The sequence below is a fragment of the Strix uralensis genome, chromosome 2, assembly GCF_047716275.1.
Source record: "Strix uralensis isolate ZFMK-TIS-50842 chromosome 2, bStrUra1, whole genome shotgun sequence".
NCBI classification, from domain to species: domain Eukaryota; kingdom Metazoa; phylum Chordata; class Aves; order Strigiformes; family Strigidae; genus Strix; species Strix uralensis.
In genome coordinates, this window is record NC_133973.1 from 104,470,918 (window position 1) to 104,497,618 (window position 26,701).

General features: G+C 38.1%; 1 protein-coding gene across 3 annotated transcripts; it reads left to right on the plus strand.

Annotated features, from left to right (window-relative positions):
• Positions 1-1,088: 1,088 nt before the first annotated feature.
• DNAJC15 (DnaJ heat shock protein family (Hsp40) member C15) lies at positions 1,089-25,696 on the plus strand. Of its 3 annotated transcripts, none has more exons than XM_074859605.1 (6): positions 1,089-1,217; positions 8,848-8,899; positions 10,795-10,868; positions 17,653-17,729; positions 22,142-22,212; positions 25,308-25,696. In XM_074859605.1, exons 2-6 carry the CDS (start codon positions 8,857-8,859, stop codon positions 25,376-25,378), a joined length of 336 nt encoding a protein of 111 aa, XP_074715706.1. In that variant the 5' UTR covers positions 1,089-1,217; positions 8,848-8,856; the 3' UTR covers positions 25,379-25,696. The 3 variants fall into 3 exon arrangements, with proteins under 3 accessions (XP_074715706.1, XP_074715704.1, XP_074715705.1); XM_074859603.1 differs by having other exon boundaries at positions 1,090-1,275; XM_074859604.1 differs by lacking the exon at positions 1,089-1,217 and adding an exon at positions 1,310-8,119.
• The last annotated feature ends 1,005 nt before the right edge of the window (positions 25,697-26,701 follow it).

Sequence of the window (26,701 nt, forward strand, 5' to 3'; positions counted from 1 at the left end):
ACGTCTGTCTAAGATTAATGAAGTGCTATACATGGTCAACTCACCTTTACGGTTAATAGCAGCTGTACTTTAAAAAGATACTTAGAGATGAATTAAAGCAGTTGCCTTTCGGCATTATAAAATTGATGAGTATCGATCAGATATACAAAACTATGGTATGTGCTCAGAACAATGTCTGAGAAGAACAGTCACTGTTTGAAATAGGACATAAGAAGAGTAATTCTTTTTGTTGATTCACACTGCTCAGCAATCTGCAGATAATCCAATTCCATTGCCAGTACTACCAGGTAGGAGAGAAGGAAAACCAGCATAAGGGCAAAAGAAGAGCTGTTATGCTGCTGTACTGAAGAGATTGAGCATTTTACATTTTGTGATACAGGCCTAATGGTGATTGACAACTTCTGCATATAAGGTGTCACTTGAAGAAGAATTTCAGGAGGGTGAACTATGATCCTGTCAGCATTTTCAGGAAACCAAAATATAAATATACTGAAACATAGACACATCAACAAAGGTGTAGAAATATAAATATTAAAAACCATTTTTAGTGGTTTTGCTTTTTTTCCTGCCAGACCAATTTTTCTTTATTCTTTCCTTTACCTGTTTTCCCCCTTCTAAAATCCCATATTCTTTCTGCAGATGGACATGAAACATTTGTGTGGCCTCTCCTTCTCACAAGTGTTTTCTCCTTCTTCTTATCTTATTTCTTATGCATAAATTATCTTTCATCCCTTCATCTCCCCCTTCCTTCTTGGTTGTCTGGGGATTTAGCACAAGCAGCCTCCTCCAGTCTTCCCGCTGCTCACACCAGTCAGGAGGACAAAAGAAGGAAACACCAGTCCCCGGTCTCCGACCCAGCGTTAAGCCGGTGGGCGAGAAGGGCCTCCCTCAGAACCGGCTCCTCGCCTGCCGTGAGGGCCCCGCCTCGCCGGTGACAGACTCCGCCCGGCCCCTCACGGCGCCGCGGCCGCCACCGCTCCCGCCCGCCCCGCCCCTCCCCGAGGCCGTGACGCGCGGAGGCGGCAGCGGCGCCGCCGGGCCGTGCTGTGACGCGCCAGGGTTGGCCCCGCCCCACGCGCGGTGGAGCGGCGAGGGGAGGAGCTTCGCTGTCCGTCTCCCAGCTGGTTTGTCCCTCCGGCCGACCTGTAGCGCTTTCCCCTTCCCCCCGCCATCATGGAAGGAGCCGCGGCCTCCTCCGAGGGCCTGCGCTATGCCGAGTACGCCAGGGTCCCTACGGGCGCCGGCAAGGGCCAGGCCGAGCTGGACCGAGGGCTGGTGAGGGGGCTGGGGGGAGGCGGGGAGGGGGAGGCAGCGCGTCCCGCGAGTAGGCGGCCGAGGAAAGGGGAGGGCAACAGCCGGCTCTGCCCCTCCTCCTCCTTCCCCCCTCCCTAGTCCTCCTTCTCCTCCCTCTACCTGCAGAGCCGGGGCGGGGGTCGCTCCTCCCCCTCGGCCTGGTGCCGCTGGGGGGTGCCCCCGAGGGACCGGGTGGCGATTTCACCCCCCCTCCCTGGGCCGTGAGGCCGCCACCTGCCCTGCTTCTGAGCCCAGGGCTTCCACACGCCCGCGGGTTAACGTGTGCGAGCAGCGGGACAGCGGGTCGGGGGATGGGGCTGCGGGGAGCAGGCGTTCCCCCACCCTCCCGGGGGGGGCAGGGCGGTCGGGTGGTGGTGCCCAGGGTGCGAAGGCTTGTGTCCCCTCGCCTCAGGCTGTGCGTGGCGCGGGTGGAGCTGCAGCGTGGGCAGAGGGGGCCACGGGAGCGCCTCAGCCCCCGCGTAAAGCGCTGTGCTGCTCCAGCCTTCACAGGCACGAGCAGACGAGGCCTAAAATGTGGCCCCCCTGCCTTAAAGAGATGGTACCTGTGAAATTTTCACGTTCTATGCGAGTTTTATTGCCGCAAATTTGAGCGTTAATGGTTTTGTAGAGCTGTTTTGGAAGAGCCATTCTCACCCGGCATTTTATCATGTGGGAGAGGCTAGATGGGTCGAGTGGAGGGAAAACGCCTCCAAAGTTTCCTGTGCCATTGCCCTCTAATGGGAGGTGTGTTGCAACTATATCACATCCCTTCGTCCTGGGCACTTCAGCTAGTTCTTGGGACTGTGAGCTCCCTTTGGAAAGGAATTGAGCATTCAGGAAAATGCATGGATCAGTGCTTAAAGCACTGGATGGTGAAGTTTTCACATTTTTAAAATGGCTTTCGGTATGTATTTGCTTTCATTGTGTGCATGTTGTTGCTTCTGTAACCCGAAAAGCGGATTCATGCCCGGCGTGCAATACCCCAATCTTAACGTGCTCAGGAGAGATACTGTATTTATTCAGGCCTGGGTGTTTGGTGAACTTTTTCACAAATCAAACACAGCAACAACAGGTTTTCATGCTCCTTTTATACAAAAAATCAGAGGTTAGTACTTTTCCAAACACGCCTATTAGATACTGATTGATTAGTGATTAACATACAATTATAATATGTCTTACATAATGCTTCTACTACTATGCATGCTCAAGGGAAGGGTCTTAACCTGGACAGGGGTCTCTTTCACCTGTGGGTGTGTTTTTTAGTAATATAATGAAGGTAGTTCAATTTAGGACACTCAAAAGTTAATTTCATTGCCAAGTTAAGTAATTGAATAGTCACTTTGCCACATTGTCAACTGACTCATCCTCAACACAATCCCAGACGTTGTCATTATGGTCCAGGATGTTCTACCTATTTTCTAGGGTTTGGAAATGGAAGCTTGTTCTTCTTCCTTGACCAAGCTTCAAGACCTTGCAATTGTTCCCATATGGTAACTATAGCTACTAGCATAATCATTAACCATGGCTATTAGCAACGTGAAATATACTGTATCACCTCTACAATTTTTTTTAATACAATTTTCTATATCATAGTTCTCTATAACTTATTTACATTGTTACTGCAGTCTAGGACTTTTCTTCCTCAGGAGGGTCTTTCTGTGTATTTAACAGCAAGCTGTGTAATCTTAAGAAGCTGACTCTGAAACTCATTATTGTCACGTCCATGTGCTCTCCCTGTGGAATGCTAGTAGGGAAATTCCTAGTGAACTTTGTGGAGTCTTTGAGTCTGCTTACCTATCTGGGATAAAAATTGCATCTGGGGTTAGTATGGCTTGCTTTGTTGGTGTGAATTGTTTTGTTGGGTTCTTACTAAGGTCCAGAGACTGTGGTAAGTTTTTAGAGGACTAAGTTCCGGATTGCTGCAATTTCTATCCAAATTTATTCTTTAGCTAGGCCTTTCAGTGGAGCATGCAGTATTTTTCAGGCATACATACATTGTGAACTGTTAGCATATGGTTGGCAGTACAAGATATTTCAGAGTTTCTTTAGAGGGTGTTAACGTAGATAGTATAAAAAGGGACAGTACCTATGCTTACTGCGTTCCTGGCTAAGGAATTCAGAAGGTCAAGTTGCATGTAACCAAATTCTAAAATTTTGCCACGGAGTAATAGCAAGATCAACTGTAGTGCTGTGCATCTGTTCCCCTGATGTACAGGGTTAGCGAGGCCTTCTTGCCACAGTGGAAGGAAAGAGTGGTAGGAGAAGCGAAGTCTAACAGCAGCATCCATCTCTCAGGGCTGAAAGAGCTCTGTTCAATATCCTACCCTGAGTCTTGGTTGTGAGATGTCCTGGATGCTAGCTGTAGTCACTTGATCTGGGGCCCTGTTGTAGTTGTTCTACAAAAGCACTTGGAGTTTGATGAGACAATGTAGAAGCATAGTGTCTGTTCTCAAAGATACCTGCAAGAGGCCCTTGTTAGTTAATACATACTCAATAAGATTGATTTGAGTGTCTTATGGTAATGCTTCTCTTAGCGAATCTTGCTCAGGTACCATTACCTATGGAAAACTGTCAGAAACTTTGGGTATAGTTTTACACACAAACCAAAAAAGTTGCTGCAAAATAAATGACATAAATTGACATGAGAATTGTGTGAGTAGGGAGAACAGCATCTAGCTGAAATTACTTTCACTACTGGAAAATAAATTAAATTTCATAGGAGGGTAAGACTGGAAGTAAAACATTAGATTATGAAATCAAATCTGTTGCAGATAGTTTATAATATAATCCCCCTTCAAAATGTATCTGGTTCCATATAATTAGGTGGTTTGCTCTGAAACAGTCTTCCAATAAACTGTAGTACCTACTCTTCTGATTAGAAGCCTTATTCTAGCTTCCATACAAAACAGTCATTTAGTTCAGGTCAAGAATTTTTATTTAAGGGAAAAAGTAGTTTCAGAAATATTTTTGTACACTTGATTAATATACTCGTGTATCCTACTTCTTAGTGGCATACAGCACTTAAAAAACCAACAAACCAAACCTTCCTAAAACAAAGTTTTTAATTAAGCAAGCAATTTACACTTGTATGCTTATTTCAATGTAAGTTTGTACTTCCTATTTTACTGATCCGTGATTAAGCATGGACTAATAACAAAATGCTATCCAACTCATCAGAACAAATTACTATTTTCTCTGTGCTTTTTATTCCATTACACTGTAGCTTTCTGAGGCAAAAGACTGTAGAGCTCTTGCTAAGTGTCTGAAAGCTGGTTGTGAGAAGAACAGAATATTTTCCATTTGACCAAGAATGGTGTTTTCCATGATTGTGTTAAAGAAACTGGTGTATAAAATACAAATCCTATGCAAGCAGGTATGTTTTAACATTCGTAAGGGTGGTTCTTGTAGTCTGTGGTCAGGTGTAATAGCGTTGCACTGGAATTTTAAAATTATGCATTTAAAATTCTTATAATAACTTTAACTTTTTTTTTACTTCATAGAAGAAGCTGCAATGCTAGGAATTACGGACGTCGTATTTTTTTTTAGTATGGCTAAGTTAGCAGAGACTGGATTAGAAATTTGCAGAAAGAATATCTCATTCTTCCCTGTTTCTTCTGCTAAAAAAATTAAGGCTACTGGAAAATTACGCATTAAAGGATTAGAACACAGATCTCTGTATGCTAACAGTATATGATGTATACCTCTATACATACTGTATATGCTTTATCCTCTTTTGTTTGCCAGACACTCTGGTAAGTCAGGTCTTGCAGTTGCCTTTCTAATGTGTGTGTTTTCTTATATATGTTTCTGAAAAGAATGTAAAAAAAAAATCAGATTTTGCAGATATAGCAAACCTTTGTTTTATTGTTTTCTGTTTCTAGGAGGGTTTGTTACTGAAAACTGAACTACATAGTAAAATTAAAATACTGAGATCAGCAGAATAGCATAGGGTTGATGACTGACCTTTGGGAGCTGATTCATTGAATAAAGAAATGGACAGATGTTACATTTTAATCTTTTATTTCTTTATTTTTCCCTCTTGGATCTTAACAGAATGCTTTCATTTAAAACCTACATCTTAGACATTTCTTAATGGCATTTTTTGGAGGGGGGGAAGGTCAGTTCTATCGTAATTGAAAGTCAGTAAGTATTTTATTTTTTTTTTTTTAGCCTTTATGAGTCTGAAATAAAAGGCATTCTCAAGCAATGGGGGCCAAAAATGGTTGTGGTGGTAGTTGTATTAGCATGCTATAAATGAACTGATCCCTTCCACAATGCTAGTGAGTTGCTTTCATTTAATATTGATATGAAAGGGGTGCATTTAATTAAAGCTGTACACTGCATACTCTACATCTCAAAGCACCACACTAACCTTGACTTACTCTTCTAAATGATCAATGGAGTTAAGTGAGCATGGAAAAAGAAACTGAGTCAAGCTGGACTTAAAAGACTTACTGGTTAGTATTGCCACTGATTTATTAGACAGGCTGTGTTAGTAAAAGACAAACCATGCAATCTTACGTACATCGATTAAAATTCAGTTTTTATTGCATGCATTACAGTTAGGTTATATTCACACCATGTCATACGAAAGCACCTTAAATGCTTGTTAAGTTTTCACTTCTTTGCTACTATGTGGCAAGTGACTCTAACCTGCTTATGAGGCAGGTAAGGTGACTTACTGTAAACCAATACTTCTCAGGTTTCCTGTGCCTGTACCTCACTTCAGAACACGGACGATCTTTTGTGTGTCTCTGCCTTGAGCTTTCCACCACTTTTACCTAGTTTTCTGGCTTATCTTCATATTCCTGTTGATGCTGCATACTGCTCCTATTCTAGAGCTGCTGCCATGCTTCTTTTTTACCTGCTGTTTTCCAGGAAGCACTAGCTTTTCACTAACTGCTAGTGCTTTCCACTGGGATTGAAATAATGCATCCCAGTGGACATGCCTGACTGTCAAAGGCCCTCAAGGGTTCTTTGCATTGTGTTCCCCGACTACTGTGCAAGAACACTTTAGCTATTTGCACTGAACTGACAGAGTTCAGGTATTATTTATTATCCTGGTCTCTATTCTTGGCCTTAACAGTAATGAGGTGGCTGCTGCTAATGCCTTACTAGTGGTAGCATACCTTGTTGTAAACTGGTGACTTAAACCACCTTTTTAGTGGCAAAGCAAGTATAACTTAATTTGGACAACCACAAGCTAATAAATACTTTTTTTTTTTTTTTTTTTTTTTTTTTGCCAGTGTGATCTATTTCACACATTGTTGAGCTCTTAATTGACTGTAACCACTTAGTAGAAGATTCTTGCTGTCACTCTGAACAAGTCAAGGAAAGTATCTATTGAATATAAATCCATGGTCACAAAACACAGAACAGAACAATACAGAATTTCTGTAGGGTTATGGTATTTTTCATAAATGTTGTGGCTGTTTCTGGTTACTGTCTAAACAGAGGAATTAGGAGAATTTTTTAGAGGGTTTGAATATTGAAAGCCTGGGAAAACTGATTTGTGAGAAGAAATGAAGAGAATTTTAGTTTAGTGAGGATATGAACTATATGCTTCACTATTTTATATCTTCTACCATTTAAGGTAACGTACTTACATCTTTTCATGGTCTAAAGATGAGGGGAAATTTTGTGGAACTGAAAGGAACAACAGACATAAAACTACTACATTATTTTTACATTCAGAAATGAATGCTAATATCGAGACTGAAGACTACACTGAAATGGAAGAGTTAGGTTACTAAAATGGGATAGACAGCCAGATTTTTAAGGCTGAAACTCCCCAAGTCTTAACTTTGGAACTCCACTTTCAGTATGTTTAGTGAGTTTCGTTTTTCTACTAGAGACCTCTAGGCAATTGCAGTATTATGTTATGCAAATAACTAGAATAGCCCCATCTGGGTAGATGGGAGGTAGGTACTTAGTGAAAATGTATAGGATTCAGAAGCTAGATGTAGAGGAATACAGCTACTTCTAGATGACCTCAGAGCAGGCTACCACTTTTCCCATACTGAGCTCAATAATACAGGCAGTAATCACAGATAGTTGCCTTCAGAGCCAAAGCCATAGGAGTCACTGGGCTTGATGTAGTGCCTACCTACATCTTGTACAGCTGCCTGTTTACTGGGAAAGCCGTCGACCTGTGTTCTAGCCCCTACTAAGCCAGCTCTGGAAGGCTTTAGAACCTGTATTTCCTAACTCTCCCTCTCTGTCTAGAAATGAGATTGGGTACAATCAGAGACAGAGAATTTTAGCCCTGGGAATCTTAGTAGCAAAGGCAACTTGGCTCCAAATCGACTTATTAGGGCACTCACATTGAAATTTGGGCTTCAAGTCCAGCTGTCAGGCTTATTGGTAGAAAACGTATAAACCAGTTACTGCATAAATGCAGAAGGAAGTCATATGTAGAAGAGACAGTCTGGTGATAAAAGCATTTTCACTGTTGTTATGTTTTGAATTCAAGCTAAACAGGCCTAATTTGATTTCTCATGTTTCCTGGGGGAAAGTTCAAGGCATTATTGAACTATCATATCATAAGACAGGTAGTACCACAGATTATTTAATTTGTTTCAAAGATTATATGTAGGCTTTTCAGAAGTGGAAAGATGTCCCCAACACTTGGCAATGCTCGTTACCCTTCTTCAATTCTGTAACCATGTGAGAAGTTGGTCCCTTCTTCGAGGTTTATTACATATCTTTTAGTAGCTTCTTGTTCAACATGGAGATGCTTCTTATTGTCCTTGAGATGCCTGACTTTCTTCAAGCACTATGTAGAAGGAGACATGCATCTAATCTGGAGGTTTTGAGTTAGTAAAAGGTAGGAATTACTATTGTCTAAATAGATGTTCAAGTCTTTTTTTGTTAGTTTGTTTCCAAGAGCCCAGTTAGACTTAGAGTGAATTTTCACTGCTAACAAAGACTGTCTGAAATCTGTCAGAAGTTTGCCTATTTACAAATACTTGTATTATAAGATAGAGTCAAGTCAGTGATTGACACTAAGTAATGAAAAGAGACTACTGGGCTTCATGTCTTTATTGAAGCTTTCATGAGTCAAAGCGTGAAGATGAAAGACACTAATGTACATCTGTGGCCGTAGCATGTAAATTAATATTCCAATACCATTTTCAAGCAATGTCATGGTGAAATTCCCAGTGGAGGACTTTGCAGTGTTTGTGTAATAAACTGATGCTTTCTGTTATGTACTGTGTTGAACTAGTCTGCACAAATAATTTCAAGTAATCCTGAATAGTTGTTTGCCATGTGTTCTTTATCATTATGTACTGTGAGCTGCTTTGTTAGTGTTTGCTCACTGGTTTGCTGATGGGTAGTTCCAAGTTAAACCTGATGCGTTGGCACGGGTTAATGGGGCTGAACTATAAAATCTAAAGTAGCCTGTAGAATACAGAACTTACTTTCATCTTTTGTTGTAAATCATATATGAAATGGCCACATCAGACATCAGAAATACACGCTGTTAAAGTAAAAGGTGCATATATTTCAAATTAGCATTTGCATGTTATTCTGATTCCTGTTTTTCTCCTTTAGGCCAGAACTATGATAGCAGTTGGACTTGGTGTTGCAACTGTCGCATTTGCAGGTAAGCTAAATTACCAGCTGAGTGTGAAACTGTCACTTGTGAGCTGTTGTTTTCAAAACAGTTAATGAAGTTTTTATGACTGTAAATAGTGGAAAGTGGAAAGGTTAGTTGAGAGTGCTATAGAGAATTGTGTCCAGTTATAGTTCCTGTCCCTTCAAAATCCTTGATGTATTTTCCAAAATTCTTTTTGAAAAGTCACATCTGGAGAAACTAATTTTATGGGCAGCAGCTAAAAGGTTCCATCTGCTTTTTGTCTGCAAAATGTAGTGTGAAAAGTTTACTTCATTTATTTAATAGCATATTGCAAGGCGGAGACTTTTTAGTACAGAAGAGTGCAACAGGATCTTGTGAAGGTGATGCTTGACGGATTCAAAAGGAGCAAAATAGAAGGTTTTAGTGGCTACAGTGAATTATCATGCTAAACTGTTCCCATAGTACATTGTTTGTTACTTGAACTCTTTGCATCTGGACTGTATGTTCTTCTGATAAATAGGTTCTAGTGAACACAGGGCATGGGTGTAACATGATTTATACTCTGGGTTGCTCGGACTAGATAACTGTGGTCTATTCTGGTTTTGAAATATACAAATCAATTTCCATTATTTTTAGCATATAAAAGCAACCATGGTCAGCTATGTGCAAATGCATAGGTTGCACCAAACTTCAGCAGGTGTTTGGTGAGTACAAGTTGTGTTGTTTTTTTGATTAGGGAAAGGAGAGATAAGATCTTTGGTGATGCACACCCATTAAGCAGTTGGTTTATCTATGTGTTCTATAGAGGCAGAAGAGCAATGCTCTTAGATTTTCTTCTGCTGGTTGAGCTGAAGAGTTAATGGCATCTAGCAAAGAAGTGGTAACAGAAAGCTTTAAGAAGGTGAGGTAATATACTTGTACATCACAGCATTTCAGCAGTGATACTCTACAGTGGTTTTAACTTCTGTGTCAACATAGGCACAGGCTTAGATGACTAAAATAACCTGTGGACACATCACGTTTTAAGAATAAAAGCAAGATTCTATTTGAATGAAGCAGAGCCACATTTTATAAAAAGTTTTTCCATTGTGTATTGTGTAAGTTACATTGGTAATGAACAGTTAAGATAGTAATCGGGGAGAGATGACTTACAGGGAAGATCCTCCAGTAACATGTCACAAATCTTGATTCTGAAGTTGATAGACATGCTTTTGTACTTCTGAGAATGCAGTCTAATAGAGTTCCCTCTAGACTGTCCTAGCTGTAGATGTTCACTGCCAGTGGGAAGTTGGATGCCTGTGAATCCCAGAAGATCCTCTCTTTGTAACGAAATAAAAAATGCAGTACTTACAAAATGTGTGATTAAGCATACAACATCACAGCAAAAAATGTGTAGTACATAGATTTTTTTTTTTTTTGGAAGACATAACCTTTAAAGAGTATTTAATAATTAATGTATATCCAAAGCTAATGTTTCATACTGCCCTTTTTCTTAAAGTTCACAAGGCAGATATTTCAATATGATAAATGAAGATACATTTAAATCTATTTGTTTTGTGAGCAAACACAATAGATCTTTAGAGTTCATGACTAGGTTTTTAGATGAAATATGCTAAACCTCTTCCCTCCCTCCCCCAATAGTACAAAGATTGAAAAATGTAAACCATAGCAACTTTACTGTGGGACTTTGGCTGGTCAGGATCCAAAAATGGCTGTTGAGGGAATATCTTGAAAAGCAGTAAAGTGCAGCAGTGCTGTGCTGCAAATAAATGAGACAAAGATTAACAAGGAAGGATTTTCATTTTTTTTTTAAACCAGAATTCTTTCTGTTGTTAGCTGATGAACGTAAGTTGGAGACTTTTTTTTTTTTCCCCTTTTAGTGAATGTATGTTATAATATCATTTAATTTCAATCTTTTTCAGGTCGTTATGCATTCCACCTTTGGAAGCCATTAGAGCAGGCAATTACAGAGACAGCAAAGAGAGTTTCAGCTTCTGTAAGTTTAGAAGTTACTTCATGCTATATTTATGATTTTGTACTTCAAGTATTTAGAAAGGAGACTTTTAATGTTAAATACAGTGCCACTTAGATTGTTTTCTTTCTAGGGTAGGGGTGCTCCTTACTATGTATGTTCGGGCGTATTACCTGGTATATTTTAAGTCCCTGGGGATGAAGCTATACCAAAAAATGTTTGTGAGTTTGATAAACAGTTCTGATTTTCCTGGTGATGTTCCATGCTTCATAACTCATTGCTAGTATGATAAATTGTTGAAGTGCGCTGTGAGAAAATAGCTAATTCCTAGAGATTACAAGGTGATGACATACAGTTTCATTTCAAGAAGCTAAAAATGAAAGAATTTAGTAATTTTTCTTTCAGATACAGTGTTAAAAATCAGGAAGACAAATTGATAAACATCTAGGAAATGTTGCCATAGAGATGGGGGAGCTTGTTTTCTTGTTCACATTTGAGTTGTCCTTTTTTTCTTCCCCAGCTAATTTGAACTTCTAACCAAGTTTTTGTTCTTTGTTTTGCCCTACATATTTAAAAAATATAATGAGGTAAAAAATCAAGAGGTAGTGTGTTGTGAGAGGAGTATATACAGGGAATGTTTGAGAGCATTTACTTGTTGCTTCAGTGGCTATACTGTCCTCTGGTAAATATGTTCCACTGCTGTTTGATTAAAGTAATTCCCAATGAGGTAGATGTCTGCTTGTGGCAGTGTATTCTTTCAGCATTCATAGTCTGTGAACATGTATCCACAGTGGAAAGAATACAGTTCCCCTCTTGATGCTGATGGGCGAGGGTATTGAGGGAGGAGTTGTTGCAGATTATTATTTCCTGAAAAATATATTAAAGGTCGGTTTTTAAAGTAATCATTAGCATTGTACCTATTAATGTGAGGCCAGTTGCAACACAGCCTGTCTACAGTATATAGACAGACACTAGGGTCCAAATTCATTTGCCATCTGTACTTTGTGTCCATTTGCTGAGGGTGCAAGCTTCCTGGGGAGGGAAGGGCTTGAAACACGGGCTGTCCCCTGGGGGCTGGTCAACACTTGTTCTTAATTGGGATGTGTATCAGCCAGAAACGGTGCTCCTGGATAAGTTTTTGCTCTGTCCTTCTATTGCATTGCTGTTGTGAGACCACCACCAATTTTGTTTTTCCTTTTCAAAGTAATTTTTTGAAAAATTCCCAAGTTGCCTGCCAAAACAACACAGGAGACTTTAGGTACTGCGAATTAAATTGCTTTCACGTGGTATGGATACAGTCTGACTTGCAGGCTTGCTGGAAGTAGCTAGCAATAAGGACATGTGGCTTCAGACTATGGAGTGCTTCAATCTTCACCCTCCCTCCCCAGCAGTTTTACTCCAGCATTTCTTCTTCTATCCATTTGTAGATATAGGCTAGAGAATCTAAATTCAGACATGTTCACATAAGAAAGCAGGCAGTGACTCTTTTTAACACATTGAAATATGACATGCTACTGCGCAGAGAGATGTCTGTTCCTAGGAAACTGTACCCCTCAATACTGGTATTCTGGCTGAGCCAAGCTCATTACAGGCCTATCTCATTTTTACCACAGTGACTTTCAGAGTCCTGCAGAATTCCTGAACAACCATAAAGAGCAAACCACGAGCTTCTGCATTCTCAGTGTTCCTAGTCCCTGGAGCTGCATCCTCTGTCTGCCTTCATATCCTGCCTTACAGCCCAGAATTGTATGTTGATTTCCAGTAGAGTGTATCTCTTCTGCTATTCTGTTTCTGAACTTTAAAATACAAGTTTTCAGTGTAAGACAAGATTTGCTGAATATAGTAAAAACTCTCTCTTCTGGTTTGCCATTATAACTGTATGTATTTGTCAGCTTTACATTTGTGAGGGTAGTGACAATATTTTTCTTCTACAATCATAGCCCAGATTTAAGACTCTTGTATAATTCTTAGCCAAGATTTTTATTCTTTACTACCCTACAGCTATTACTTTCTTGGATTGTATTTTTTCCCCATTTTTTTTTCTTTTCCCCTTAACAATCAATTATTTCCTATTTATAATTTTTCTTTAAAACAATAGAGAAAACATTAGGTACGAAGATCCTATATAAGTGCTTATTGTCCAAATGTCTTATTTTAGTGGCTTTACATGATTTTGTTTGGGGAATTTGAAGCTGCTAAGTGTAATCTGTGGATTAACACTTCCATCGTGTTTCTTTACAGCATATTGCCCTCTAAACTATACAGACAAAGAAATCAAGCAGTTACTACTTCTGTTTACTAGAAAAAGCATGTCATGTGACAGTGTCTAGGCTAAGTGTTACTTTGCTGGTTTCCCATGGTGTTTGGAGGTGCCTCATTTGGTCGCTATAATTTTCAGTCGTTACCCTAGTTTGCTAGAATCAAACCCTGTCCCTCATCACCTCCATTTTTGAGAAACTGTGAAGCAGCTGCCTATTTAAAAGCTAGCTTGTTCTCTGTAAGCCCCCACTCTTCCTCCCCCCACTTGCAATTCACCACCCCACCCCCCCAGTTTTCAATAGAAATCACTGTTCATGTTGGTTGCAGTCACACAAGGTAATCTAGATGCTGTTTATCCTTTCTTCCTGCTCATTAATAAATGACTTGGATAAGGTCAGCTTGAGCAATTATGAAGCGATCATTTAAAATACCTGCTTGCTGTATCTTGAGTATTTGACACTTTCTATTTACTTACCTAAATAAATAACATGTACAGTCAACAACTGCACTCATCTTTAGTTGAAAATAGTAAATAAAGGCAAGTAAAAGTGTTTGTGTTTTATTCTGAATTTCTATCTCTCATTTAACTTTAATTTATGGCAGTTAAATATATATTCTGAAATATGAAGTGTAAATGCTGCTGTAATTTAGTCCTGAAGTTTTCTACTATCTTTTTTTCAGTGGAGAAAGGCATAGGAGAAAACACTGTCATTTCCTCTCTATGACTAGTCATAGCACTCATTTCCAGAGAAACGCTTTTTCATTTTGAGCCTAGTTTTGTTACTGGTGTCACGGATGCCGGTGACCCTATTTTATTTCTGTGTGTAGTGACAAGAGTCTGTTGCCAATAGAAGGTGCATAGCACTAAGTAGTCACGTGGCTTTTCTTTCTCACACAGACCTTAATGCTGTTAATTATAATGTTAATATTTCCTTAAAATGTGAAATAAAAAAAGGAAGTATTTTAATAGCATTCATTACTTTTCTTTGTTGAATCAATAATATTGAAGGTTGAAAGATAGAAGATATTGAAGATAGAAACAATTCTAGGCAAAATGAACTGTCAAAATATTCAAATTCCACATTCCTGAAAATTCTTTGTTCCAGAAGAAAAGGGTGTCTTCTATAGCACTGCCTTAGAGATTTTTGCACTGTGTTTCGCTTATTGGATCTGATTCCGCTCAGGCTCATAGAGTTCCGAATTGAGAAGTAAGGGTAGCAACCATCTCTCTTGTCCTTCACTGAAAATCAAGTTTCCAGAGAATAATGCAATTTGCACTCCATTTTATAATTTTTTTTTTTTCTAACTGAAGTTAAGGAAGTTAAAGTTGATCTTAGGAAATTGTAGGTTATACTATAACACGACCTGTAACTATTTTGTTATTGTAGTTTGGTTTTGGTTTTTTTCCTGACAGTGTTTGTTACCTTTTGTATTGGTGGTAGAACAACACATGGAGTTCTCAGAAAAATTTACTACTTCATATAATATGATGGATGGTCTCAGTTAACGGCATTTTGAATCTTTTACCTGGCATGGAAACAGTGATTATGCTTTCCCTGTGCTATGCCAGGAAAAATATCTTGAAGATGTCATGGTCGAAATGGATTGGATTTTCTTAGCTGACTGCTTTTGTGAAAATTTGCAAGAGTGAATAGACATTTGCAGAGCAATTCCAGCCACTTTGTTCCCCCCCCCAGTCTATTAATAGCATTTGTTCAGGGAGAAGAATTTGCTTACATAAGTTGCTAAACAATAACAACATGCGAGGAAATGAAGTAAATTAAATTATAGTCCCTCCCCTCACCCCAAATAGTATGAAGAAATGGAGAGCTCATTTCAATGATTTTTCCAGTACAGAATTTCTTGCAATAGCCAAGGTTAATAAATAATCAAGTGTCTAGAACTGCCAGCTTATTGAGGAGTTCTCATAACAGAAAAAATACCTTGAGTATTGTTTCAGTTCATTGCAGCCATTACTTAGAATTTACAACTAGGAAAAAAAATTGCTTTAATTTGAATAGCGTGCAAAAGTTGTTTCATTAGGGAACTAGAGATTTGCCAAGATGTTTCCTAAAATGAAGACTCAGTGTTTCTTCCCCTCATTTTAACCAATGGTAAAAATGGCTTTTATATCTAATTTCCTTTTGCTTTAAATTCTGTTCAGGATCAAGATCTTAATTTAAGAATTGATTATTCTTGCTATGTGCTTCACTTCTGAGAATAAAATATTTTTTTCTTGATGACCAATTCAACAAACTGGTTTTGCTTATATGCCAAAGGACACAGACAACAGAATTTCTTTTTTCATTCCTCTTCGAAGTGAACCGAATCAAGACTTCTCGAGGTTAGAACAGTGTCAAGGAAGTAGGCTTTAAAAACATGAGAAAGGATTTCTGAATTTAAGCCTATAGCCATCCCTCCCTATTCTCTTATTTCAAATAGTATTGTAGATGAAATCTACCAAGAACAGAGATGAGCTGTGTTAGAGAGAATTCAAGTACTGCTCTTCTCTACATGAATAGTGAACCAGTGTCTTCCTGTATTAGAGTTGTATGCCAGAGTTGAAGGGCAGAGAAGAATTAACCTTTTCAGAAATCCATCTGCACCAAAGCTGCTGTGGGAGAAGTTCTGGGAAATCTTTCAGAGAACATTAAAGTGTGCTTTTCTCTCCTGGCTGTAGTAATTGTTCAGCATCATTGCAAATTTCTGTGCAGTTCTGCCTCCTCAAGGGTGTTATCTGGTGGCCATTAAATCATTAGCATCGTTTCCTCTCTGAGGACTGGAAAAGCCCAGTGTATTCCCTCAGTGTCACATACTCTAACCTGTAATGTCGGTGTACACTGTTACAGACCTATTTTGTGTTACCCTGTAGTTATAGAAGCAACTCCACAACAGATTTTTGTTGTAGGCATGACACTTCCGCAGTTGTTTCAGCCCTGATACCTGTAGTGTTACAGTGCTGGTTATTTCATGTATGGTTTGGGGTGGGAAGAAAGAAGATAAAATTAGTTTCAGATCATAGCAGCACACCAAAAAATTCTTTCCTGTGGCTGTGTGTGACTTCATGGTAGCAATAGGTGAAGCATTTGGGTGAATGTCGCTCCTAAGATTAATTAAAGGCTTTGCTTAGATATCATAGACAGAGCCCTTTAAATGCTTTAATGCTTTTGAAATGACATAAGAGAGAATTTGTGTAAACATAAGGCAAAATTCTCACTGAATGCGAATGGATGTATTTAGTGAGAAAAGTGTTTTATTAAGGGCCAGGCACATTTTTACTTGGGGGTAAGAAGAACACTTAAAAATAATCTCAGCTCTCAGGCCAGACTTCCCTTTGATAGCAACAAAAGAAGCTTATTTTTCACCAGTTGGTAGGTTTTGCACTGAGGAAAAGACTTCAGTCTTGTTGAATGATTTCTGTGTGCCAGTTTCCAAGGGAGGCCATCTTGAAGCTGCATCTGCTGCCTTTGGGAGTTGTGCAGCTTAGACTATTATTTGTGTAGCAATGGGCTCGTCCCTAATTCTTATAGAAACATTTACATTGAGGAGATCACTGCTAACCATCAGTGGTGGCTCAGTAATTTATTTTTTCTTATTTAAAATACTTTTATTGTTGATAAATACACTTTCAACCCATTCCTTATGACAATTAATTGTTGTAATGATTTACTGTCATCTCGATCTCCTTCTTTTTAATGTTCTTTGCCCACTTGTGTTTTTTCTCCCTTTCTTAAAACAGTGGCTAAAGTCTCACATGCCAATGAGTTTAAAAAAACTAACCCCAGATCCTGTATTTAATTGTTATCCGTCATTGGTGTCTAGGGAAGGATATGAAGGCAGAAGTTGGTTAGGATTTCCCCATATGCTCTGCTCCTTTACGGTGTTCTCCAGCTCAGTAACTTCCTGAAATAGAGGTTGTGGCTTTGTGCTAAGCCTTTTTTTTTGGTTGTTGTTTCTTCTTGTTTATTTTTCAGTGTTCCATCAAAGAACTCTTGTCCTTCATGTGAAAAAAATATACCGACTCTTCATCAGTATATTATATTTATTTGTTCTTATCCTTTTGCTGTTGTTTTTACCTACTTTCTTTGTAGAAATATCTGGAATTCAGAGTGATTCTTGATAATTCCGTGGATGCCAAAGTATTGTGACTTTTGTCATTTTCCATTGTGGTGGTACCAAAACTGTTCTAAACAAGTAACTCCCTTTCCCTCCCCTGCCCTCCCACACACGCACGCACTCTACCACTCTATGCTAGTATGTACTTTGGTTCTGGACTCTTTTGCCTGAAGGCAGGTTTTTAATGGTTGTAGCTATTAATATCTCTTATTAGCAGTAGAAGACTGTAAAAACACAGTTATTTTAAAATTGGGTTTTATATGTGTTAACACTAAAGGAGAAGTCCCTTCATATTATCTGGTTTGTAGTCATGCTTTTGAAATAAATTATAGAAGAATGTAATGCTCTGAATGAGGTCATATAAATACGATTTAGGTCCTGGCACCTTGTACATGTAAGTAATTATTGCTTGTTTCCCTTTTCTTCTTTTTAGAGTCTTTCATTGTACTATAAAGGAGGATTTGAACAGAAAATGAGTAGGCGAGAAGCTAGTCTTATTTTAGGTGTGAGGTAGGTGTGTTGCATTAATATGGTTTTGTTTGTTAAGCACTGAATGGAGAAAATGCATGTTGCGAGAATGTGGAATACTCTTGCCAAAGTCATACCTTTTTTTAAAAAGACTTCTAATGGCTTATAAACCATTCTTATATTCTGCTTAAGCTAAAAAGCAAACAGTAAAATGCTAATAAAACATGCAACTTGTGTTTGGCTTGAAGGCATGGTAGCATATTGCAGTGGAGAATTGGTGCTCTAGAAATAATCAGAGTAGCCCATACTGTGCTAATTAGTGCGATCACATGGCCTGATCTCCAAAAAACCCTTGGAGATAAGTAATATTGTAGATTATATTAATAAATGAGGAAAACAAATCAATTTTGCTTATTTTTTTCATAAGCGAGTAATACTATTTTTTTCTTTCTCCACTGTGATTTGATTTAAAAAGTTGTGGCATATTCCAAACAAAAACACTTGGAGAGACTTCTCATTTAGAGTAGGTATGGGAAATAATTTCCAAGTTGAGTGAGTATTCAATGGATTTTTCAGTGGATTTTTTTCTAAAGCATTTGGATGGCCAATGGTAGCATACACCTTAGAGTTTTCTGTAAAGCTGGTGGTGAGTTTGAGGGCTTTCCAAATGATGGGCCTTAGGTAGTAGATTTCTTATTTATCGTTTAGATCAGTTCTGAACTTTAAGGTTAAAAAAAAAAAGATAAGGAGAATGGTTTTAATTATCCTCAGTGGTGAACAGTGGGACTTAAAATCCTGTTCAGTGTGCCATTTGTGTTTACTTCTAACATAATGGAAATTATGCAGATTTAGCATTCATTTTAAATGTAATGTTTTATTTTACAATTTCTTATTTGAAGTATTTAACGCTTGCACACTGAAGAAGGGATTTATAGGAATGTTTTTCAGAAATATTTCCTTTGGCCTTTACGTTTGATAATGTATTAACATTTTCACTTTATAAGGACAAATTCAGTGATATTTCAGAGTAGCACATGGCAGCTCATTAAAGCATGTTTACAGTGGCAACGCCTAGCCTGAATACTGCTCATGTACATGTCTGAAGCTTCATCACATCTGAAATTAGTCCCCTTTAATTTTTAATTTTAATGGCTTGGGTCTGCACTGGACACAGTGACACTGCTTGTTGTATTTGGACTGAGTCTTGCAAATATCAAGACTTAATCAGATTTGAGGAAAGTTCTTCTTAATATTTAAAGGATTGAGCATTTACTTGTATAGAAGCATGGCTTAACATCTTTATAGGAAACTTTCACATTGTTTAAACACACTTTTCTATACTAGTTTTAACTCAATGCGTACTGCGTTATATATATATCAACGCAGTACACATTGATATATATATATATTTATATATAAAACCACCACCAAAAAAAGAAAAAAAGGCAAGTGAGTTTTAAAGTAGTGCTGAAAATGCCGGGGTATGCACAAATCTACAAACTAGATCTGTCTAGACCTTGATGTTGTTATTGTAACACTTGTCCTCTGTGTCATCACTTCCAAGTCATATTAAATTTTGAGGCAAAGATTTTCTTCATTATTTCAAGTGCTGAGTATGCATGGGCAGTATAAATAATGAATATAAGCCATGATAAAGGTGAGTATTTAATGGTTGCTTTTAAATTTCAAATATCTAAATGTTATTCTCTAATAACCACCTTGTAAGATTGCAGAGGGTTTTGGTAGAAACATGCATGTGCATTATTTGTATTTAAACTATGTAGAAGGTATCCAAAGCTACAAAGTACTGTATTGGAAATACTGACTAATTTTAAGTTTTAACGTTCTTGCATTAGTTGTTATGAAGTGGTGCTGATTACTGAAATTCAGTATAAACATAGCAATGATGTGAACAACTATGTAGTCTGTAGAAGAAACTGCTGATGGGAAAGATGGAGGAACATCTGAGATAACATGGGAGGTGAAAATGTTAGAAGTGTTTTCCAAACTTTAGACAAAACAGATGCTAGCAGAATGTAGCTGTCCTAAGTATAATGGCTTACAACTATCAGATACCTAATGTTGAACTTCCAAAGTTAGAAAATATGTCTGAAAATCATGTTCAAATTCTAGATAAAAATGAATAAAGTTTTCTGTATTGTACCATTTCCTCTGAAACAAGATGCATGTTTTTTTATTCCATATGAAATATTTAATTGTTTGTTAATGGACAAAATATATATATGCATTAGTTAAAAATATTTAAATCATTATTCTTAAAACATAAGTGACAAAAAAAAAGGCTATGACATTAAAAAAACATACAGTATATTGTATAAGTGTACAAACACAAGCATATTTAAGGTTTAATCATTGTGGCTTTGGTTTTGTTTGGATTTTTAAAAATTATTTTATTTTCTTTTTAAACACAGCTTACTGCACAGGTATATCATATGATCATAAGACCACTGAAGTTAGGAGGGACCTCAAGAGATCTCTAGTTTACCTGCTGACACCTCCCTTTTCAGTGGTGTCCAGCCCGCACCTCTCTTTTCAATTTTTTTGCCCATTTTCTCTCAACCTTCCACCATGCAGGACTGTGGAGAGCCTGGACCCATACTTTTTATGACCTCCCTGTAGATGCTGGGGGGCTGCTGTGAGGTCCCCTGGCAGCCCTCTCTTCTTCAGGGTGAACAAGCCCTGCTCCCTCAGCCTCTCCTCAAAGGGTGAATGCTCCAGCCCCCAACCAGCGCAGCAGCCTTTGTTGGACCTGCTGTGGTCGGCCCGTGTCTTTCCTGTACAGAGGTCCCAGAACTGGATACAGCAGCTAGATGTGGTTGGCCAACTCGAGGGGAATAGCTGCTTCTGCCAACCTAGTGACTGTGCTCCCATTCGTACAGCCCAGGAGGCTGTTGCCCTTCTCTGCTGCCAGGGCATGCTGCTGGCTCTTGTTCTTGCTGTGCCCCAGGTCCCTCTCAGCAGAGCCGCTCCCCAGCCCGTAGCGCTGCGAGGGGCTCTTCCTTCCTGGGCACCAGGCTGTGTGTCTGTCCTTGAATTTCATGAAGGGTTGCTGTCAGCCCATTCCTGTCAGCCCCCTGAATGTCAGTCCTGACCTCCAGCCTATCAACTGTTCCACCAAGGTGATAGACTTCTCAGCCAGTTGGTGCTGTTAGAAGGCAGCATGACATTGGTGTGACTCAGGTTGTGAGGCTGTACCAGTTCAACGAAGACATGGTTTTGACATTAAAGATTTTTTTGATAGTGATTAAGAATCTTTAGAGACCAGTCTGACTGTGGGATAAGCAATATCTCATAAACACAGTTGCTTCATGAAGCAGAACTGCATGGCTTTCCATAATACGCAACTGCAGCTTTTCCAGACTTATGCTTTGGCCATCTGAGTTTCTAAATGTGGTATATCAACTTTCTTTTTTATTATTAAATAACAGCTTTACAAATCAAAATATAGATGATTGTTATTTTTAGCTGTCTGTCTGGGTTACTTTCTGTTCCATTGAAGTATTCTTCTCTTATGCAGTTCTGTGAACTATTTTTGCAACATACCTTAATTTCCCTGTGACAGAATAATAATTAGAGGTTGTTTACCTTGGGAATGTAGTTAGGCTGATATCTTGCATTCAAACTGTATCTACAAAAAGATTAATTAATTGAATCATCACTGATTAAGAAGTCACCTGAAGTGGAAAACACTGCTTTATTTCTGCATGCTAACAAATTATGAAAAACTAAACCATTCAAACTGTCCTTTTGCAAACGATAGCCTTACTGTGTTGGCATACAGCATCCGTAAGTGGTTATTTGTCTGGTAAGGTACATATTTAATTTAGGCCAAGTACGTATTTTATGTTTATGTCATTGAGGGAGAAAACATTATGTAGCACTTGTAAATCAGTGTGTCCCTGAACGTAGCACATTGAACAACTTTGCAAAAATAACAAATACAGGTTTTTCTTTAGGCCCCAGAAGAAAACAGAATTATTTATAGCAGCTATAAAAATATTTACAGTAGAACAAAATGTGATAATATTAAATATTTGTTGTTTTGTCACTGGTCATATAAATCCTTATTTTCTAGGAGGAAAAAACGTGTTTTCTGCATTTAATATGAATAACCAGCTAGATATACCCTAAAGCTGCTTGTTTTTTTCATTTTTGTTTTTTTCCAAAATTGTTTATTTTAAATGAGTTGATGTATTGCATTTTAAAAAAACTTGAAAGATATTTGTGTGTATCAAATCCACAGGCTTTTTAAAAATGTCCTTCTCGGTATGTCTTACATGCCTTTGTTATTTCCTCAGAGATGTAGTTTTATGTTTTGTCCACAAGATGGTGAAAATCTCAAGTTTTAATTATTTTTGAATCCAGTGTAAACTGTTAATTTATAGCCTGAGCTCAGTGGCATTTATGGTAAGCACTTCCATTTATTTTTGCAGTCCATCTGCTGGCAAGGCCAAAATCAGAACAGCCCATAGAAGAATCATGATTTTGAATCATCCTGATAAAGGTAAATAATTTTTACTTTTCTTAACCAGAGCTGGAAAGGAAGAGGCTTAGATGAGGTCCTTTTAATTTTACTGATTGTGTAAATAACCACACTGAGTGCAAACATATGCTGTTTATTTATAGACTTTAGCTTCTGTGTGTCTTCTCTCAGATAAACTAGGCTTTATGAACCACAGTTTTATCCATCTTTCTTTAGTGTTGTTTTGTAGACTTGTGCTGCTTCAGTTAAAACTATGAGCTCAGGGACCAGTCTTCCACACTTTAAAAAAACTTAATCAAAAATAAGAAAAAAATTAGCTATAACATTTTTACATTAAACTGACATTTCTATTTTGAACTGAGATGGACCAGTCACATGTATGAAAGTAACTTCTGGGGGGAAATGTTCTGCAGTCACTAAATACATCATTGATGAATTTCCGACTTCCTGGAATTCACTTGGAAAAACTGTAGAGCTGGGCACTGTTGCTTTACTGGCGAAGTTTTTAATGTAAATTTATCTTACAGAAAGGCTATTATTATAACTTTAACTACACTACAGCTGGTTGAGAAAGAAAGCCCATATGTTCATTGCTGTTTCTACTTTAAAATAACAGATGGTGAAGAGTTGCACTGTATTTCAGAAGTCAAAAGGGGAAGTCGGAGGGTTTTTATATCTTTTTGACAGAATTACAGGGCTCCCTGCCAGCACCCCATTTTAAGAAAATTAAAACAATAACTGTGACTGCTGGCCATGGGAAGTGTTTAGTAGATGCTTTTCTTTGCTGTCTTCACCCCTCAGTTTAATTCTAAAGTTGTCCTGCTTATTTGATTTCACACTTTAATTTTTTTATACTTTTTATAATGTATACACTGCACAGACAGAAAAGAAATTCTGTTCTGCATTTATAATATATTATGATGGTCAGAGGCCTCTTAACCACTAGAGACATGAGTCAGAACCATGAATCTCCAGGCGGATGTTGAGTAGACCTAAAGAGGCAGTTCCCTTTACAAAGACTGTACATTTTAACAACCCACTCTTACAGCCGTAATGCACTTGCAGCTGGGCACAGTGTAGGGTTTGGATGGACATAGTGAGCCCTCCTGTGTGCTATTAAGATGGAGCATTTTCTCAGTAGGCACGCCAGTTGAGGGGATTTGTGCATCTGTGCTGCCCCTGCAGCTCTTCTGGCATGGCCATAGAAAAAAAATCTTGTGTAATGTCTTCAGCTGCAGAGCTACGGCCTGGAGTAATCTTGAACATGTGGCGTCACAGAGAGACTTGTTTGCTTATGCATATATCTTGATTTCTTCTGGCTATGGGTAGCACAGATGTGCTTTTAAAAATAATACTCAACATTAGAATTCTATTTTAAAATAATATTTTACCAGATGGAGTTGGCAGAATAAAGGGCAATTATTACAGATTTTAAAAGTTACATATGTTATCTGAGATCCCAAACATTGAAGAGAGAATTATTAGAAATAAATAAATAAGAAATATATAAAGTTTGCATAATAACATCCCCAGTGAGTGCTACTAAAATGGTTACTAATTAACCTTTTCATAGTTCAGTTTAAAAGTGTTTTTATATTGATACATTGTATCTTAATTTATCAGTTACTACTTTATGAAATAACATTTGCTCACAGAAAAAGAGGAAGAGAGAATCCTTTTGGACTTGCCCTAATTATAAACAAACACTTAGGCAATCATGAGATTGAATTTTCTCTCATTGGAGGGCTACAAAATTAATATGGCACTTAAGGATGTAAATGTAGTGAAAACACTTCCAGCAGATTTGAATTTACTTTAAGATCTTGCATTCTAGACATGTAGAAAATCAATGCACATTTTAAAATTACTTGGGATACATTGTTTATTTCAGTTTTTAGTCTTTACTGTTTGTTTGATCCTCTTGCTAACTCTTTGAAAGAAGCAATACTCAATGTAGTAAATCCTATTGCTGGCTAAAAAGCCAATTGATTTAAAAAAAGAAAAAAAAATCATTTTTCAGTGGCCAATTCTCTACCCTTCCTCTGCCCTGCCTCACTTTCCTGTGGTGTGTCTTACCTATAAGGCTGCATTCAAACAAAACCAAAACATGAACAAGACAACTCCATTACTTTTTCCAGTTGTTTTATTACACCATGAAATGACTTTATAATGTTTTGGATTCCTGCAGGAATGTCCTAAAGAAGTCTTTAAGCAAGCCTTGCCACATGTGTCTACAACTAGTTCTGTGTGTTTCTTCTATCATTATGTTTTCTGATGAATTGAGTAGAATAGAATGAATGAAATGATGAATGAAAAATTATGATTGAACAGATGCCTTGGAAAAGGTTATTCAGTGCATGATACTGCTAGAATCATATTTTCATGTAAAAAATATAGGTGTATTACAGTAAGTGGTAAGTTACAGATACAGACCTTGTAATGTTGTTTTTGGTGACTGTAGGCAGATGGTTGGCACTCAAGGGGAGAGTAAAAAAAACAAACACAAAAAGAGCGCTGAACTGTAATCAGATTGTTAGATGGAGCGTAAAGCAATGACAGTGTTCAGGACTAGAAGTTAGAAGGCGTACCATGTTTAAAGAGCTTTAATGTGACGGTTTCTGGCTGGTAATTTCAGGCATCTAGCACAAGAGAGGCTTAGTGTGTGTGTGTGTGTCTATGTGCATGTGCACACGCTTAATGATTCTTTGTCAAAATTACTTATAAAATTTTACCTCTTACTTTCTGGGGTAGGTGGAAATAATAGCTATTAGTTTTGGATGAATGTTCAAGACAGCTGACCTTGCATACATTTTCAGCAACATTGCACTGCAAGTCTAAATCACACTGATGTAAAGTGATTTCAGATTTCAGTCTTCTCTCCGAGACAAATTGTTCAGCATTATTCTTCAGTGACTTCAGTTTTGATTACATTTCTCATGTTTCCTTATCAATTAGCTTACTTCATATCAATGTCATTTTCTAAGCAGTTGTATAAAATGCTCTATTTAGGAAGGAGGAGCTAATAAAAGTGAGTAATAAGGGGAGGCTGCAAGTGAAGTAGTTTGGTACTTAATACTGATGCGTAAATGTTATTTCTTTCCCCTTTTTCTTCTCAGGTGGATCACCTTACTTAGCAACAAAAATAAATGAAGCAAAAGACTTGTTGGAATCCACTGCCAAAAACTGAAATCTGAAGCCTTGGGTCATGAGAGATTCAGCAGATACATTGTGCAACAGTTGTCATATCTACTTGTTCCACACAGTTTCTTAACATTGCATTGATTGTTCCTATTTATTGTCATAATTAAAAGTTTAAGATTATTTAAAAGCAAACTGAAATATTTTACATTTATGTAAAGTTGTGTACAGTTATGCTCCTGCGAGGAGCAGGGAGTTGGACTTGATCCCTATGGGTCCCTTCCAACTCAAGATATTCTATAATTTTATGTATCAATTTTAGTGTATTTTTACTGAATTATGATCCATTACAAGTTTTGAAAATGTTCTCCTACTGTCTGTGTTTTTCTTCAGAAGTAGTTGCTTCTTTCATGAAACTTTTGGACCTTTTTAAAATTTAAAAAATAGTCTTAAATATAGGGTTTTTTCTTCATTGATGAAGATGACCATTATCAGAAAATCTGTGACAATGTATTGAGTCACAGGAAGTATGGGAGACCCTGTACGGCAAGTTTTCAGCATCATCTTATACTTGAATCTGTTCATTTCTGAAATAGTAGGGTTTATTCATGAGTGCAGTTCAATAGGTACAACTCAGAACAGAATGACTAACAGGACTACAGACTGCAGTTTCCATTAGCTGTATCTGTGGGGCTTGGAGATACAAAGGAGGAGTCTTGGTTATTTCTTTTGCATATTAAAAGGTATCTTAAATTGTCAAATAGTTATTTGGATGTGCTTTTACTTCAAGTCACGTTTACTCTGTAGGAGCTGGGATGGTGCTGGGGTTTTTGTGGCAGTGGAACTGAAGAAGGTAGGCCCATGTGGCACGGGGTTCAGGTGGATTTATAGGCTGCGGTTGTCTAGGTGAGTCCAATCATGTCAGCCAGGTGTAGGACTGACATAGCAGGGAACAAACAGGACTATACCCCTGATAATAGTTGCTTTGCTTATGGCTCTTATTAGTTCTCCAGTAATTCTCACATTTCTGCATTATGCACCATTTCCTGAAGTATCATACACACCTCCTCTTGTGGCACCCTAGCAACCTAGTGCTGTCTTCGGGGAATACTGGAGGCATGGATTTCTGACTTTAAAGCGAACATGTTTTAATTGACAGCTGAGAGTAGATGCTATTTGGGGTGCTTGGCTGCTGCAAATTCCTACCAGTAAGTTGGCTGCAGATGAATTGATGAACTCTCCTAAGAGGATGATGATGACATGAGACAGTCTAGTGGATTCATTGCAAGACTGAAAAACTTTATTGTATCCATTCAAACTCGTGTCTTTTGAGGTACAACGAACAACTCGCTGAAGTGATACAAATACAAAA